The following is a 19,369-nucleotide window of genomic DNA, read 5'->3' on the forward strand; positions in this document are numbered from 1 at the left end:
AAATCAGATCAGATGCTATTGAGTATGGCTCTTAAATGGATTCCTAAAACTATAAATGAAATTCAGCATAATAGTTTGCCTCAAGGTGGGTGACTTGCTGAGTGTTTGGTTTCTAAAGTGTGATTGTAAATAAGTTACCCAAGCTTCAGAAGTGTGTCAAGTTCATAATGCCACACCAGCTTTCAAAGTGAGTGCTAAGTAGTATTGACTGAGCAGTTTGATATTTGTATTTAAACATTTAATGAATGAACATCCTTGTTTCTCAGCTGTCAGCAGGAGTTGGATGTCTACCATTTTTCAAACCTGCTGAGGTGTAGTAATTCTAGACCCTTTGTACTCAACGATTTTTTTTTTCTCAGTTGTCCAAACAGATTCCTGAAGCTAATTGAGTAACCTTCTTTAAAAAAGTTTCACAAAATGTGTGGGGTGGAGAATGCTGAAATGCTTTAATTGTATTTGTACCACCTTTTTTTTTTTTTTTTTTTTTAATTCGAAGGTTCTATTTTTTGGCTATAATTCAGTTGTTGTTACATAGCTGTGCTTTTGATGATGTCTTCAAATCTATAAACTGTCTGATGGCAGCCACTAGAATAGGAAAAGCTTCTCACTTTAATATTAGGCAAATGTTAAAGATAACTGAATATTTTTTCATTATTAAAACAATACATACATGAAGATTAAAAAAGTTAACAGAAAGATGTTAAGGAAATTTTAAAGAATTTAATTTAAGATGCATCTGGGGAACGTTAATTTTACCTTCTTTATGAAAGCATTATTCAATTCATTATGTATTCCTTCAGTAAAAGCTATACAAAAATCGTTTCGAAAATCAAAGGTGATTTCTGAGAATAGAACACTTGCAACCTGTAGGGAGAACCTTCTAATATGTATTAGAACTCTTGGAAGATTATGAAATTAATTAAAAGTAATTAAAATGCTGTGAATATTTTGTCCTTCTTATGGAAGAACAAGGAACCTTGCTTATCTTGATGGAAATTAAAGCCTTTTGGCCTGTAAGGTCCTCCTACCTTGCAGTACAGGTAGCATTGCCTAGAACTGCTTGTGTGGGACTGTTCATTGCTGGTTTACCATTGGGCAGAAGAATCTGCCACACAGAAGTGATGAGTAGGAATGATAAGTGCATAGTCCTCTTTTTCTGTGTTCCTGATTAATTTAAAAGGAGTATTGTCTTTGAACATATCATTTGAGCTATTTAATTGGTATTTCAAAATACAAAGGGCAGGTTTTGGCATTGAGGAGCCCTCAATTTCAACTTTTCCATTTGAAATTCAGTGTAGTGCTTTTGTATGAAAAGCGTACCTTGGCCATGTAAGTTAAGTCATTCTTTATTTTTCCTTTTTTTTTTTGTTTTCAGTGTATGACTACTTTTTTTTTTTTTTTTTAATGCCATGAACAGAATAGCAAATTAAGATTTCACCACACAAAGCTGAGTTTCTGCTACCATAAATAAATGATGGCTAGAAGAATGAGAATCTTTTGTTGCTGGTCGTCTGTTTTTGAAGTTTAAGATGAAGAAAAAACAGGAAGAGATGATTCTTTATCAAGTAATAAACTAATAGAACAAAATCATGTAAAATTTTAGGAACAAAGGAATTGCAAATTAAAAATTATAGTAATCATCTTAATTTCAAAAAGGCTGAGTAAATTGACTATTAATCTGAATTGGGAGCTACAGACAGCAACTTGCAATTAATATTGTGTTTGCAAGAAAACAAGGAATAACATGCTTTTGAAAGCATAAAGTGGAAGCACAAAGTCCAGTGAAAGAACAAAATTAATTTCAAGTTATGCCTTGCCATCTGGAAAAATCCTTTCTTCATCTACCAAAAGCTGTTTCAGCTAGCAGAGTTGTATTTTAATGCAGGACCTTTTAATAAATGTAACAAATTGTTAAAAGCTAAATCAAGAAAGGATTCTTTTCGTCAGCAGTGCTTAACCAAATGAATAATTTTAGGAGCATACCTAAGAACTTCTAGAAGCTGACCATTGTATATTAGAGTGGCAGGAGGAAAATTTAGTTTTATTTGGTAGCCTTTTTGTCAGTTTTTAATAATGTTTTCTATGTGTATTAATAAATTTCTAAAAGTGAAGCCAATTTATAGTTAGTGAAGTCATATGTTTAATAAGGATTAATGTTCCTATATAGAGTATTTTTATTTTCTTTGTGTGAAGAGTCACAATTCTGTCTCACTCCTTGTTCAAAAATTAATGATTTCTCTTACTCAGAGCTCACTGTAGACATTCACTAGTAAACTTTATGAACTAATAAATGCATGTATTGATAGAACCATGATGTTTATCCTCATGGCATAGCTTGGATGATGAGTAGCAAAGCTTTGTGCAGTTCCTGCTATAAGAGGAGTATCTGGCCGCTTGGCATGGCTAGCAGTTAGCCATATTGCAGATTAGCTTTAAGGTCTCTTGACTTGAAATGGTAATTAATCTCCAGTCATCTAGTTTACTTGGATACTGTATTTCTTTTAGCATGCAGGTGATTGGAGTCAGGGCAAGAGAAGTATTTTCATTTATAGAAATTCTTGTGGCTTATAGACCCCCTCCCCCCCAGTATATTTTGTTTTTGTATTGGTATACAAAATAACATAAAACAGTATTTTTATTAATAAAGTAATAAATGTACATCCATATATATATATATATATATGATAAAAAGAGAATTGTCTTAGAAATATCCAAAACACATAAGCTATTGCAAATAAGCTATTGTAAGAGAATAGCAATTGATATGATTTGGGGTGTTTTATTTCTAAGGTTGCTATATATTTTTTTTTCTTTTTTTTTTCTTTTTTTTTTTTTTTTTCAGAATGTTCCATGTAGAAGCAGTATGCTCATGCATGCATTGTACAAAGCATGCAAAGAAAGTGACTTGTGGGGTTTCCTAGCATTCAGTGCCATGTTTAGAGCAGCTGTTGTTATTACATTCCAGTTGTTTGGAAATCCTAGACAGATGGCCCAAGTCCAGTAGAAGTCTCTACAGAATTTCCAAAAGTTTAACGAGGACATGTCTGGGAATAACCTCTCTCCATGACAACCCTGCTTGCTTCATTCACTACAGGTTGTCTAAAGGAGGCAAACACTGAACTTGCAGAAAAATAATTAATATTTTGAGTTGAGATACATTCCTCCAAACAATCATTTGTCAGAGTATAGGAACTGCCAGTATCAAAGCTAACTGTCCATTGAAGGAGGATTTTCTTCTGGTTACATTAAAAACAAAAACTGGCCAACCCTTTTGCATAAGATTTCCTCTGACCTGTGTGCATCTCTGTAGCACTTCTCTAGTTCTGTAGAATGCAGGCATTCCAAGCTTAAAAGCTTGCTATAAGGAGTTTTATTCAGCTTACTCATTTCATTACTCATTTCATAATACATCCGATACTTCAGATTTAAGTCTTTGAATAAATACGAAATTACACTGCTCATTGTATATCTTGTGTAGCACATAATTTACTGGATTAGTTTGGTATGAATTTATTTTTTTCTCCTTGATGTTCCATAAAAGCCTTGCTTTGTTTCCATTAGTTACATTTTCATATGGCAGTTTGAGGTGTTACAATCTGACTTAATTACTCCTTGTTAATTAATTACATTACATTGTTTTCTATAGTTTCTACATTTAGGGTTTAAAAAGGAGAACTGTCAGTACATTATTTTCATAACAGACTACTGTTTCAATGAACCATCTTAAAGTCTGCTCAGTTAACATAACTGCAATTAAAGCTTAAAAAGTTTTATGTGCTTTTTTCATTCCATGAGTTGAGCAGTAATCACCTAAGAATAAATCACAACACAAAGTTTTGATTTACTGGGAAAAAGAGATGTATTAAATTTATGACTATTTTATTTTTATATTGTTAATGGCTTATACCTATGAAGTTTAAAAAATATATATGATCTGAAAATTAAAATAAACAGTAAAACCACTGCCATAAATTTAACCAACATGGAAGGTTTAAAATCAGAGACTTAGAGTTTTTTGATTATCTCTTTCTATTAAAACATGAAAATAAGTGTGCATGGCAGTCCATGTATTAAGTCCATGTATTAAGTAAGTGAAATCCAAAGAATAATCTTCTTAAATTTAACAAATTTATTTAACAAATTGGTCTATGGAGAAAGTATTCTGTAATAAGATAATCCTATGGATTCTCTCTTTGTTGGTAGTTAAGGAATAAGGAAAGCATAGCATATGGTTAACAGTAATTTACAGCATTCCTGAAATGTATGTCAGTCTTCTGTATAGGCACATTATTGCAGTTTATATATACTGGTTTTAGGAGACCATGATAAATGAGAGTGCTGTGTTGTGAACTAATATGAATGTTTTTTGGTAAAATTGATGTTAGTTTCTTACTGTATCTTGCCTTTTCTTCTTTTGTGTCTTTGTCAGTTGTCTTAGCTTTCTTGCTGACCTAGGTTTTTGGTTACTTTGAGTATAGTAAGTCCAAAAATAACTATGATAAATTATATGTCATTCCTGTAGTCTTTTATGGCATTTGCAAGTGAGATGTATAAATGTAAAGGGAATACTGACCATGTGCAGAGACATTTTTCATCACATTGTGAAAGCTGTATGCACAATTGTTTAAACAAAAGTGCTATATGTAGTCAAACTTTATGCTGAAATAAAATGTTGATCTTGAAGGTCTTCAATCAGAAAATTCTAAAGAAGATTTACAAGAAAATTAGATATTAAAATAGCTTTCAAAATTAATTTAAAATACTAATTAGCTTCTGAATTTATATATTCTTATTTGAATCAAAAGTCAGTTTGCAGGCATTTAATCAAATGAATTACGGAGTTTTCTCTCTACCTTAATATGATTGTATGTATAATCTAGATTTTGAAAAACAATCAAAGCATTTATTAAACCACTCTCATGAGGGCTTGCTTACTTTATATGTGCTATCGTGTTTTCTTTTTCCAGAAATTCATGATCTATGAAGAGAAGTTGAATTGGAGTTTGTGTAATTTGGGGGAGACTTACTCAGAATAGGCCTTCAAGTGATCTTCAAATATGGAAGTGGTAGCTGGGAACAGGAATAGGATAAAACAGTTTTCATTCAGTGTGGATAAGGAAATAATGGGCTTAAATGGCAGGTGAAGGAAGTTTGACTAATTATCAAGAAAACCTTTCCGAGAAGAGCACTTGCATTTAAATAGATTGTGCACAGAAGCATGAAATATTCTTTATTGAAGGTTTCTAAGAATAAATTAGACAATTAAGTGTCAGGAATAAAATAAATACAGATGATTCTGCTGTATGGAGAAAAAAAAAAAAAGGAAATATTAAGCATTTCACACTTCATCTAATATCTATTCTTAGCCTTATTGTCTGTAATTTCTATGATGTGCGAGTAGTCCTGTGTAAGTAATATGAAATGAAAAATTTCATAAGTAAATTTAAAGTAAAATGAAATGAAAAAGAATGGAAATAAAAACAAAAATAAAAATAGAAGCATAGGCTTAGTTTACAGTGGCTTTGGGTATGAATTGGAGTCACTACATATTGAGCTGTAGTTACAAAACAGCCAAATACTTTGTTTGCATTTGTTTCCTGTTAAGATGAGAAAATGTGCCTAAACAGTGCTTGCAAGAAAGCTCCCTGCAGCGCTTATTGTAGTACTTGTAATATTGTTTTATAGTATTTTATATGATGTAAAAGTATTTATTTTATAAATTTTTATATTATTCAAATAGTTTATCTTATTTTGATACTTCTGATAACTGTTTCTTTTAGAGCTATTACTTTTAAAATAATTGTCTTAAATGTTTATGTAATTTATCATTGTAATTTGATGTATCTTTTAATTTTAGTTCTGCCAAACATTTGGAGCACTGATGGTGAATTTACTATTCCAGACCAAAAGCAAGCAGAAAACAATGAGGAACTAGCCAGCTCTTATGAAAGAAAATTGATTGAGGTAAAGTCTGCACTGCACAAATTTTATGAGATAATAATGGTAAAATAAGACTTGAAGCTGTGTAAGCATTTTTTCCTTAGCTGTCTTTTTTCCCCATTAGTCTAAAATACAATTCTGATTTTTGTTCTAAGAATTAAAAATGAAAGGTTCCATCTTCTGACTTCTGTGCTTAAAATACAGTTTTGTTCATTTGACTTCAAAGCCCATTTAAAACAATTCAGGTGATTAAAAATATTTAATAACGGTACACATTCATATTTGATATTAAAATTGACTGTTATCAAAATATATTGTAGTTTACAGAAATAATGGACCATACTTGTTTAAACAGTGGTTTCATTTATCAGTTTCATTCTAGAATGTTTTACTGCATTAAGACATACAACTTTCATGAGGGTTTTAATAAATAAACAAGTTCCTTAAAGTTATAATGGATGCTGGTGAAATAATAGGTGTCAGCTATTGCATAAGCTACAGTACATAATTAACAAGCTTTGTTGTACTGTGCGTTGAGCTTTAAAGTTTCCTGAGGACATAAAGAAATCTGTCACTTTTTTCTTTTGCTTTTATACTTTTTTCTGATTGTGCTATTCTGTTTCATGTTTATGTTGTTTTATGTGTAGCTTATGGAGTAATGCAGTATGGAAATGAATACTGGAAGTTACTAATTATTTTGATATGATCATGTTAGAAAAAGTTTCTAACACAGGATTCTCTGTGGTAAAGTAATATCAAATTCATTAGTTTTAAAAAGAAAAAAATAAGAAGAGAGAAAGATTAGGGGTTAATCCTGAATATAAATAAAAATTATTTTTCAGACATAAGTAATGAAATTTAATATCTAATACCCATTTCTGTTATGAAATATTAAATGAACATTTCAATAAAAAGTAAAACAACTTTCTGTGTTGTTCACTTGCCCAAAATACTCTGAAATTGGATACTTACATTAACTGATTAATATGCAGGTGACTGAAAATTCGAGTCACGCATCAAAGAGATTAATAAAGTTCTTCTAAAACATTTGTCCGTGGCTATCCTTTTCTCATAGGACCATGTGAAACTAAATCTTTACGTAATGCATATCTTTGAATGGGTTCTTGACTTCTTTGTTCTGTACCTTTCAAAAGAATATCTGTAAGAGCAAAGGTAAGATCTATTGCAGCTTTAAGAGCACCCTCCTTTGTTCTACTAAGCTTTTCTGCATGTTGAAAGATTTATTGGTAACACTCGGGATTTTTGTGGAAGACAGTGGTAGCAGTAGCACTGATGCCACAGCAATAGATATAATCGCTGGGAAACCTTGGTGCAGATCACACCCAGAAGAGGAACTCTCCATTTGAGTCTCACTTGCCAGTCTGTAACAATATGTTCACGTATTCAAAATAGGATGCAGTCTCTGTTAAAAAACAAACATACTTGCTGAAAATCATTACTACTTTTTCTTTTCACAAGTGAAGGATGACAAGTTAGCCTGTCCTGTGTTCCACTTTGAGGACCAGGCTAGAAACCCTACTAAAAGGTTTCCTGGCAGTTCAATTCAGCTATAAGTGGGTCTGAAACATGTTCAGACTTTAAGCAGTTTTAAGACTGTTAGTTTGTGCCTAGTAGACTATTTCAACTGAAGACAGAGGTCCCCTTGAACCTCTTGGTAGAAATTCTCTTGAGGAAATGATTAGCTGTGAAGAGGATTTAAACAATGGTTTGACTATTAATTAGCAAAATGATTTTGTTCATAATAACATATTTAGTTATTTAACTTAATATATTGTTTCAGTTTCTTACCATATTTTAAATACAGTTAAAAATTTTCAAAGTTATTTGTTTAATAAAATATGATCAGAAATTCTGATATAACCAAGTAGATGTAACAAACAAACAAAACACTGCAGCTTAAAATTCTGAAAGAGTAAAGGAACTTGAATTTTGTTGGGTCTTATGCTTAAAACAACATTACAGAAGTTTTTGTAAAAAACAAAACAAAACAAAAAACAAAACAAACAAACAAACAAACAACTTTCCATGTAAAATATATTGTGTGGAATATTTCCTTTTAGACATAGTAGTGAACTATCTATATAGTTATCATAGTGTTTTCTAAACCCTGACTGAAAGCTTGTGAGATGTTGCTAGGTCTTTGGCTACCATTAGTATTATGCATACGTGCATGCACTCATTTTCTAATGTCAAATGCTTTGGAACTGTAAGGTTATTTTGAACCAGAAGAAAAAGTATATTAGATGGATTTATACAACTTTCAAACCATGAATAATAAGATGCATTTAAAATCATTACGTTTTGGGCCTTCGCCCTGCATTGTTTGCTGTATGTAAGTTATAAATACATTCCATTTGGTTTGTCCTGCTTTTGCAAGGTCTCTCCAAATAACATCAGTGGAATTTTTCCTGTTAACACACCACGGGAGAGACAAATTCTTCAAAGCTTGCATTGCAGCTAAGCTCAAAATAAACAGTTTCTAAAGACTTGCTCATGTCAGACCTGATATTGCTAAGGATTTAAAATGAAGCAAAACAAACAAAAACCTAAAACAGCTGGTGTGTCTGTCTGCACATCCTGACAAGCAGACCTGTGATGGGATTGTTACCTGTAAGAGGCTGTTTCTAATGGTTCTATTACTTCTCTTTGTCTTCTATGTCTGTAATCCAGTAATGAACTAGTGAACAAACCTAAATAGGCTTTAACCTGCATTCCATCAATTTAAGTTTTAGAATATGCTCACGATGTGCTAAATAGTATTATGAGAGAGCTCCGTTAAAGACTCAATAAATGACATTGAATTTTCTGTTTCCTGGAATAGACAATTTCTGTCAGACTAGGGAATGAGGAGACTAGCTCCTCTGTTGGACTAAAAGGTTTCCAATATCCTAAAACTACAACAATATATTAAACCCTCATCTCTGTGAAAAAAATACTTGTTCTATAAGAATGTTGGAGGCTAAGCGAAATATCCTTTTTTTTTTTTTTTTTTTTTTCCCCTCTATATAATAAGCACATTCCTTTCCAGCTTTCCAGGGGTTCCCTTCTAGAAGCCAGTACAATAAACATTTCTGAATCAGAATTTTTCTACATAAATTACCTGGTAGTTTAAAGTCATGTTCACCAGAATTCTGCAGTTTGCCTTTTAACAAACTTGAAAATATTATTTTGAACCTTTTCCTATAGCTTACGGGATTAATTTTTTATGTGTTAGATGTGTCATTCTGCCTGAAGAACTTGTCTCTGAACATTTGGTACATGAGGTTGGGAAACTTTTTCTGATGTGGAAGGTGTGTGTATGCTGTTCATGTGAGCTTGAGGTGCGAATCACTTAATTCAAATAAGTACGCTCAGTAGAAGATTAGAGTTGAGAATTTATTTATATCAGAATATCAAATATTCTGGAATTCTGAAAAAAAGATTAAATTTCTTAAAAAAAAAAAAAAAAAAAAAGATGCAGCTTTTCTGAGTAGTTGAATCATCTCCAACACAGGATCTACAAAGGGTAATTTTGGATATTAAATCAAGGTTTGACCATTTAGCAGAGTTCTGGTCAGTTTTCTAGCCTTTTCTGTTTTGTAGAACAAGTAATTTGGCCAGTTGAATCCTGAGGCCTCAAAAGCATGCTGCTGATTATTTTTGCTCAAACTGCCATCTTGATTGAGTTTTAACTTTAATCTCTTCAATTTCATTTCAAAACGCTCAGAAGACTTTAAGCTATATTAAGGGTTTTTTCTTTTTGATTCAGCAGCTACACAAAAGGGTAAATTATGGATTTTTATCACAGTAGTTGGGTAGCTGAGTCTTTTAAACACTTTTAAATGTCTGACCTTTCATTCTTCTGTGTAATGGAGTACCGAAATAGGATAGTATCTTGTGAAAAGCACCTGTGTGACTTTCTTTAAGGCTCTTTGTGCTGCTCTCACTGTGAGTAAATGGAAGTTCAGAGGTACCCTTTTAGTCTATAAATTTCAGATTTCCATTTATTAAGAACTTTTCAATTGTATGCTGTTGTATAATCCATGTTTTTGAAAATTAGAGGATTTTCAGCCATGGGAATGAGACTGTGTTCATGATGAAATGCAACAGTTTTTTGTTGGTCTGTTTTTGTTACACAGTCCTTTCTCATCTTGTAAGACATATGGTCAGGGAAGATACCTTAAATCACTAAGAACTTTGCCAGAAAGTGTCAACATCTTTGTAGAATCATCTCTCAATTTCACCTAGCAAATAACAGTATATTGTTATGATTTTTTTTACTGTGTCCAGAATTGAAATCCTAAAGTGGGGAATTTTGATACGGCAGTTTTGCTAATGTCTGCACAATGTACTGCTTTAATGCCATATGATTATGTGGAAAGGCTGTGACAGTGATATAGTAATATGTATCTACTAAAAAAAAAAAAAGCAAACACCACAACTCCGACTACAAAGAACTATTTTGCTCTTGCCAATTTTTCTTGTACTCTTCTGTGTAAAATAAATAAATAAATAAAATTGATTTCATAGAATCACAGCATCATAGAATATCCCGAGTTGGAAGGGACCCATAAGGATCATGAAGTCCAACTCCTGGCACCGCACAGGTCTACCCAAAAGTTTAGACCATGTGGCCAAGTGCACACTCCAATCACTTTTAAAATTCAGACAGGCTTGGTAAAGTGACTACTTCACTGGGGAGCCTGTTCCAGTGTGCAACCACGCTCTTGGTGAAGATTTGTTCTTTTACCTCTTTTTTGCAAGCTACCGGTAAACCTAGAACCTTTCACTATATTAATAGAATTTGCTCTTACGTGTTAATGATATTTTAAGAGAAGAATAAAAAAAATATGAAAAAGAAATATTAAAAACTTAGTTTTAAAATTATATGAGCACCATTTTATTTAGCTACATAACCTATTTGAAAGTCTATACGTAAGTAAGCAGATAAGTTTTGTATCTTCGACAACTGTATGAAGACATAGATTGTTCCCCTAGGTATTAGAGCAGAATGCCTATAAATACACTGATTAAATAATAGCACTTGTTTGCTTATAGGAGAGATATAAAAAGTAATACCTTCTCTGAAAAGTTAAAAATCTCTGGCTCTTGTTAGTATTGAATAAATGGTGCAAGTTGGCCAGCTGTATTAGTTACTGGCAGCTACTTTGTTAGTGTACTTGCCTGCAGTGTGAGTTTCCATTCAGCAGGCAAATGAGATAGATCAGTGCATCATGGACAGTGAAACCCTTGGAAATTCGGTTACTTTTTTTTTATTTAAATACCTTAGCATGCCATGCAGCCTTGCTATTAAATGTTAGTTTACTTGTGTTTGAAATGAGTACAGCAAACAGTCTTAAATTAGTAAATTGGTCAGTGCATTTTTATGGCATCAAACCCTTCTGTAGCTTTCATTGGTTAAACCATTATTGGAATATTGTGAGATGGAGTTGCATCTGGCCAGTACATATTGACACAAGGGCAGACTTTATTTGTTAGTTTTTACAAAAATGTTTATTATTTCATAAGAATTGTGAAATCTGCTTATTTATGTTTATATTTATTTTCTCGGTAATAATGCATGTCAAAAAAAAAAAAGATCTGGAAGGATCTGGACAAGCTGTTTGCCCACAAGAGTGCACAGCACACAAGTGAAGTTCCTACATGTGCTAGTGCTAGAAGTGTATTAGCAAGAGCAAATTTTTGTGCAACACTAGAAATACAACGTGTAGTTCTCTGAATAATGTGTACAGCATCTCTCTCATTAGCAGCGTAATCCTGGTGTTCTTTTCTGAGGCAAAGAATGATGTGCCTATGAGTTGCTGTGCACTTTGTGATCCATTTGTTAATGTGAACGCTGACCACTTTTTAAATTTCTTTATAAACTTATTTTTCAGTCTCCCTACTTATTCAGATAACAGTAAATAATTATGGTGTTAAGCTGTCTGTTCTGCGAGGAAAAAATAGTGTGGTATTTACAGTTAACCACGGTTATTTCGTATCTTAGCCCCTGTATTTTAGCAGTTACAGGTTACTGTTTTCAAGGCTGTTATTGAGCTTTTCAGGGAGAGGCAGTACCCTTTATTATACCTAATCACATACTTGGGAAAACATGGACAAAGTTCTTCAGGTTAAACACACGCTGTGGTTTATATGGCATCTTTAGTGGCAATTATCAATTACGCAGCCATCTATTGCTCAAATCCTCCTTCTGTACATGTATCACAGCACCTACCCTGCAGTTGTAATGGCACAATAGTTTCTAGGTCTGTGGTGCAAACTGGCTTAGCTTAAAACATGTTGTTGAGGTGCTTGCATTTGGATCACTTCTCTAACATGACAGTCCTGCACGTAGAGTAGATGGAAATGTATGACTGTGAAGAGCAGCAGCATTGTGCAATTTCTACCAGATTTCTTTGTTGTAAAGTCCTCAGACACAGCTGACATCAAGGTACATCTGAAGTATGGCAGCAGCTGGTGAATGTTACCTAACTGTGGTAATCCATCATGGTTTAAAGGAAAAAGGAAAATGTGTAGCTTAGGAGGAGAGTTGCGAGCAAGGGGATAAATGACAGCAATTTAATAACTGTGGAACATTGAAACCACAGATTGATATGAATTTAAGCATCCCTCTCCTAGGAGGAAATACTGGGGTCCAAAAATTGAGCCTGGGTGGGGGACAGAGAGGAATGGGACACACTGAAGTGTTTCTTTGAATGATGACTTAAATGTTTGTGACTGAATTATTCTTAAGGTTGGACCTGGAAGAAACTTTTTTTTTTTTTTTTTTTTTTTTTGATCCAATGATGATGATACAATTCCTGCCAGGTTATTATGACTTTATGTATTATTGTGTAGTGTGTGATTTCTAATTTGTGTGATGTAAATTTATTTTTCTCAAGTAATTTCTTTTAATCCTAGCAGAGTGGGACAAAGTAGTGGTAAAATTCAATGCCACACGCAAGTAGTATGGAAAACTGCTACAGTCTCAGAAGTGCTACCACACTATTGAACAGGAAATGCTTTTGAGTATGTGCATGTGTGCATTGCCTATTATCTACTAGCAGCTGTTTTGAATTCTACTATTTTTCATTTGTAGAAAAAGTTAATTATTCATATTCACTAAGATACATGCTGTTTTTTTAAGAACTTGGCTTTATTTCTCTTGGGGGGGGGGGGGGGGGGAGGGTGATAGTTCATTTTTGATAAAGGTCATTTTCTCATGGAAAATATAGACCCTGGCTTCTACTGGGAGGAAAGTGAAACCACTTCCCATTTCCTCTCGGGTTTCTTGGGAAATATGTTGTTTTGCAACCGTAATTTAATAAAAGTTTTTTTGTTGTTGTTTTTAGTGATGTATGGGGAAAATTACCAATACTCGACAGAAATCCATTGATTCAAATGTGGTTCTTGCAGAATTTTTAATGAATTTACTTCAAGTTGCATTTAAAAAAAAAAGAATCTGAGTTCTATTAAAAGACTCATAAAAAAGAAATTAATGTTGTTTTGATGCAAGTTCTTAAAAGGCAATTTCTATACTCTAAGAGCTTGTGCTTCTAAGGGTGATTATATTATTCATATGCTTAGTGAAACATACCTAGAGTGTTTTAAGTTAACTGCTCACTCCTTTGCTGTGGAACATTAAAGTGCAATTTACCTCTGTAATTTCTCTGGAGACGGTTCTTAAATCTGGTCATGCTGGACTCTATAGATGCAGTGCTGTTGGAGAGCAGGAGCAGATTTAGATTTTCTTTTGACAACATGTCTTTGGAAATCTGGTAGTATGAAGTCTTCTAAATACTTTGTGCATTAAGCTCACTTCTTTGAGATAAGGATATGGGCTCCTTAAGAGTGCTTTTTGGTATGACCAGGACCAAACCTGAATGATCCTGTGACCAAGGGAAACTTAGCCAGTTTGTACGTTAATTTTCTGCATTAAACATTGTCACAGAGAGAAACAATTGTGAAGATGAATGAAGTCCCAGTAGGGAAAATTATTGATTAGACTTCAGTGTGGAATGAATAAAGGAAGATGTGATGACATAATATGTAAGTGAAATGGTATAACCTTGTTATTACCTTAAATAATATAAATTGTGGTTTAAAGAGCCAGTTGTACAAGAAGTTACTAGATTTGAAGGACTCGCTCTAATATAGAAATAAATTCCAGAAGAATACTTGATGTTCTGGCATAATTCTTAGTAAATTTTTATTACTTGATCAGTGATGTCATCTCATTGCTTGTCAACTTGAAGCTGTGTTTCACTGTTTCTTTATCATGTGAAGGACACAAATTGTCTGGAACAAGGCTGAAGTATTTACTTTACTGAAGTAAAAGGCAAGCAGTAAATTAAAGAAATTGAATTAAACTGCTTTATCTTGGGGAAATTTCCTGGGCAAGAGGGAGAAGGCAGAATAGTAATTCAAGGAAAGGCAAGCCTGAAGCAGAGTCAACTGCCTCCAGAAGGAAAACGATGAACTTTTAAGAGATTTGGCAAAAACCCAAGTCCCCATGCTATTGCTGAAGTAGCAGATTGAGGCTCATCTTATTCAGCTCTGTTCCTAATAATGTTACCCCATTGCCTCTATATTCTCCCAGCTTTGGATGGCTGTAAGAGATGTTTCAAGAGTTGCTGTAACCTGAAAAATAGAATGTTTAACTGTATTGTTACGGTAGTGTGCTATGTCCGCAACTGGGGTCAGCCAGTCACTGATTATGTTTTCGTCTAACCTCTCTTGTTATGTGTAGCTTTTCTTGTTCTGCTGTAAGACTGCTTTTCTGGCACTGCACCTACGATCACGGCCCACATCAGTATTCCCTTTTGTTAGAGAATATAGGGAGACTGCACATGGAAACTTCTAACAACAGGATTTTCTGAATGGAATCTTTCTTTTCCCCTCAAACTAGTTCTACAGACACCTTTGGGCTCAAATTTCATTGCTATAAGGCTACAGGCACCATTATCAGTTCCAGACAATTCCCTTGCTAGGTGTATTAGGTATTGATGGGTCATCTATCAAAACTGAAACTTTCATTCAGCCTCATAGTCTAGATTCTGGAAAGAGTAGCTCAAAACCTTGTTGAACACAGATGTCTTTCCTTGTTCCAGATAGTTTCCTCATCACCCTTTTTTGAAGATAACAGATAACTGCTACAATATAGATCTTTGCTATTCTGGATCCCTTGTCCTTTTGGAGTTCTGCACCCTGTTGGTTTATGCTTGTGTGTAAGAAAAATTCAAGAACTCGGTATTGTCTTTAACCTTGATTTGAGTTTTATTGTTTTTTTTTCAGATCTCTTTGCAAGAAATCAACTTAAACGTAGTTTGCTGTGCAAATTGTACTTTTCTTGCACATCATTCGTCCAGCCCCGTTTGCTTTCATATACATACTACCTCAGTTGGTGCTTCTTTAACCATTTTGATCAAAAATGGAGAGCACAGACACAGCAAGACTATGTATGAATTAGCCATGCTTGAGGCCACCGTGTTTTACTTATGCACAAGGATGTGCGTCACAGCAAAACTGTTTTATTTGTGCTCCTTTGACCCCTCACAGATTTGCCTGGGATGAGTGGACCTCTAACTCTGTGTAAGAGTACAGAATGTTACTCATGAATTATTGACAAAGTTGAATTTAGTTTGTGTATTTTACATTATTCCCAATTCAAAATATTCTGATTAATTTGTACCTGTCAAGCGCTTTGCTCATCAAAAATTAAACTGAGAACAAGTTAATAGGTGTTTCATTAGAATCAGTTACCATGGGATCTCCTCTGATTGGGTAAAATCAGATATAGATCTAAAGTTGTAATGTTTTTGTGTTGAATTTATAATAACAAAACCAATGTTTCAAGGCATGAGTGAAAATTGTTTTGTGTATGTTACTAATGGTCTGTTTAAAATGATGTAGTAGCAGCACTGTGTGCTACTTGGAGAATGCTGTGAAATAAATATAAGTTGGTATGCATGTAAGAAATTATATAGTGTATTTTTTCAATTTAGAACAGTTATCTCTGGGCTATGTTTTTCAGGTGGCTGAAATGCATGGGGAACTGATTGAGTTTAATGAGAGGCTGCACCGTGCTCTGATGGCTAAAGAAGCTCTTGTGTCCCAGATGAGACAAGAACTAATTGATTTGAGAGGGCCGGTAAGTGTTTGTTTATTACATTGAGAAATACTATTCTCAAAACCATTACTCGTGTTGAAATAAAATCTGCACTACCTTATAAGAAATAACAGCTAATAAACCATCTGTCAAGAATACCTTACTTGGTATTTTTGCTATTGTTTCATTCACTTTAGCAGTATTTAATTTATATAGTAGTATTGAATGTATTCAGACAATAAAAATGTCTGCAGTGCTCAGATGCTTTTAAGTTTGTTTGTTTTTGCTGAGCTTTTTACTTTGGAAGGTTGAAATAATAAAAAATAATTGGTAGGTTTCTAAATGAGAAGTTACCCGTATCCATATATCTACAGAGGTCAGCATCACTGTTCTAGAAACACTTTATAATGTGCCTAGAGGCACTGAAATTTTCAGTGTTATTCTCAGTCAGTTTTAAAAGGGCCATGAAGACTTATTTCTGTTGTTCTAATTCTTTTGGTTATTATACCTGTCTTCTTTCTCTGCCTTTAGTTTTATCCCTATTTTTGCAGCCTGAGCTAAATACTAAATAGCAGTTTGTGTTCATGAGCTGGTTATTTGAGAAATTTTTTTTTAAAAAACAAACACAACAACATAACAAAACAACAATCTCCTCCCCTCACCCCCAAGTCCCTAGAAATCAAAGTTTTTGTTTTCTACCAGATACTGCTTCCCTTTGGCTTTTTGTGTTAAAAGATTTGGTTGAAACGTGGAGATGTGCAAAAGTAAAGGAAGTTCCTGATAGTTGTCTGTCTTAGCAGGAAGGCGTACTTTGATGGGTTTTGTTCATATGGTTGCACAGTATTGCACCTTAGTTTTTTGTTCATACTGGAGGCATTCATGCTTATTTTATCATAACATTTGTGTCAAGTGGCTGATAAGAATTCCATGTGCATAAGTGAAGCAGGATTTCACCTGTAATTTTCAGCCTTTTAGATGCAAACAATCTCATTATTGTGTCAAGAAATGACAAATGATAAATCACAAGTGTATTATGACTATACTTTCTTACTCAGATTTTAGACTGTATGTCCCTGTTCAGAGATTATGTTTTTACTTATGTATCCACATATCCTATTAATAGATACAAACTGTGTATAATAACTTTGTTCCTGTATAAATTCCTGCTTTATTTTACTTACGAATGTTGTGCAGTCCCTTCATCTTGAAATAGTAAAACTAGATAGTGTTCAGGAAAGAGCAACAGGGATAATCAAAAGCGGAGTGGTGTTCTGTATGTGGCTGGTTGGGCAGCCTTTCCTCAACTTGAAAAAGAATCTGCTTTGGGAAGAGTATGGTAGAGAACTGCAAAATGGTGTGTGAAAAATGGAGATCAGCTCTGTGTGACATCTCCCAGTTAAAAGCAGGTTCAAAACAAGCAGGAAGTCATTTTCAATGGCAGTCTTCTACAGCAGCAAAGCTGTGGAGCTCTTTACCAAATACTAGACAAATACTTAGAAAAATCCATTAGGACTTACCGAATATGCTAAGCTATGTCTTGGTCAAGAAGTCCCCTGACCTGAAAATTGCTGGAGATATAGAGAGTTTTGGGAAAAGTTTTGTATATGCTTGCTCGCATGAAGTGTTCTTGAGAGGTGGGCATCCACTTGCTTGGTCCACTCTTAAAAACATTTGTAGTAAATAAATTATACTACCTAAATTGATCTGTAGGATCAGCTGGTGCCAAAGGCAGGAATCCCTTGGAATTTTTGCAGCCATGGTATAAGCCACTACTCTCTTTTCCGATTAAGTATTTCTTTTAAAAAGCTATTAGGTGCAGTCAGCTTATAGTGTAGTGTTATAAATATATCAGCAAGCATGTTTCAGGTAATTAATCAGATATTGTTACGAATTTTATTGTATGAGATGAGAATCTAGCCTAATCATTGAAATACTGTTGTAGTAGGTACTGTACTCCTGAAATATGTCTATTTATGAAACCTGAAACGTAAGTAGCTTTAACAAATCATCAGGTTTTATGATTCTGACAACTGTATTTAATTACTGCAGAAGCAATACTGGATTAGTGAAATGCTAGTCTTCATTAGTTGCTGCGATCCAAAATGGAACTGTGGGAACTGTGCATTGAATACAGGCTTTTGAAAAACTTTTTGCATTATCCAAAGAATTTAATATATGTAATTGCATATTATTAAGCATAACTGTGCTGGTAGTCTATCTGTTACTTAAACTTTAATTAGAACTTTAAAAGTTGGTCAAGTGTGCAACTGTCAGAAATTCAGTGGGATATGAATATTTGATCTCCCCTTGACTTGTTTGAAACGATCAGCCAAATTCTTAACATTTTATTATTAAAATAGTATATAATTTACAGATTCTCATAAAAATAGCTTCCATAATTCTTCACTGACTTCTTTCATTTTAATGCTAATAATCAATTTTAATGGCTCTAATTTATATATGAAATATCCACAATGATCTTTCCAAATTTTTAGTTATGGGGTTTCAGAACTTCTGTAGCAGTTGAAAACATGGAGTGTAATATTAATGCAAAAAGTATGTGCTTGCAGGGAATGAGGAAATACATTAATGCAATATGTCTCCGTCACTGTACTTTGTGTTACAATGAACAACACATCAATTACAATCTCAGCATAAGTAACAATCTGCTTCAAAGTAGATGTGCAAGCACTGGAACTTATTAATGTCATTCTTTCTTATTTCCAAAGTCCACACTCTGTTTTTGAGGTCTTCATGCAAAACTCTTACTGAAGTTAATGAAAAGTACTGCATATGTCTGGGGGTAGGACTTCCATTTCAGATATAGGCAAAGATAGGGTACAGGTTATAGGCAAGACAGAAAAATGTCTGCTCTGTATAAAAGCCCTGGAATGCCAACCAGTGTGCTGCTGCACAAGGATGGACTGGAGTGGGAGCACGTAACAGCTGATGCTAGGACTTGAGAGAGGGGAGTTACTGGCTCTTGCCAGCATAATGACTACCCTATTCCACCAGAAGGAGGGCAGCAGACCTGTTTAGGACTTGTGCTTCCATACGTATACTCTGGAGCTGTCTCAACTCTGCACAGCTTTTCTTCTTTTTCTTCTTCGCCATTTGCCGAGGCGATCGGCTCCGGGGCAGACGCGTTCTGCAGCGGAGCGGGGGATCGGGCCAGGCAGGGCTAATTTTGTCCGGCATCGAGCCTACTAGAGGGAGCCGCCAGGACCCGGCAGCCCTCGTGAGGGAGGCTGACGAGGCGAAGGCGGAGCCAGCAGCGCCCCCTCCCCAGCCCTTCAAAAGCAGCCCCTAGGGAGCGCGAGC

At 34.2% G+C, this 19,369-nt stretch overlaps 1 protein-coding gene across 3 annotated transcripts in view; it reads left to right on the forward strand.

The window, feature by feature from the left end:
- SNX29 (sorting nexin 29) overlaps nucleotides 1-19,369 on the forward strand; it is a 139,197-nt gene that overhangs the window by 46,209 nt on the left and 73,619 nt on the right. For all 3 annotated transcript variants that reach the window (XM_084536434.1, XM_084536436.1, XM_084536435.1), the window contains exons 15-16: nucleotides 5,858-5,964; nucleotides 15,974-16,090. In XM_084536434.1, the coding sequence (XP_084392560.1) occupies nucleotides 5,858-5,964; nucleotides 15,974-16,090 (224 nt within the window). The remainder of the gene's footprint in view (nucleotides 1-5,857; nucleotides 5,965-15,973; nucleotides 16,091-19,369) is intronic.

This window comes from Aythya ferina (genome assembly GCF_964211825.1).
Source record: "Aythya ferina genome assembly, chromosome: 15".
NCBI classification, from domain to species: Eukaryota; Metazoa; Chordata; class Aves; order Anseriformes; family Anatidae; genus Aythya; species Aythya ferina.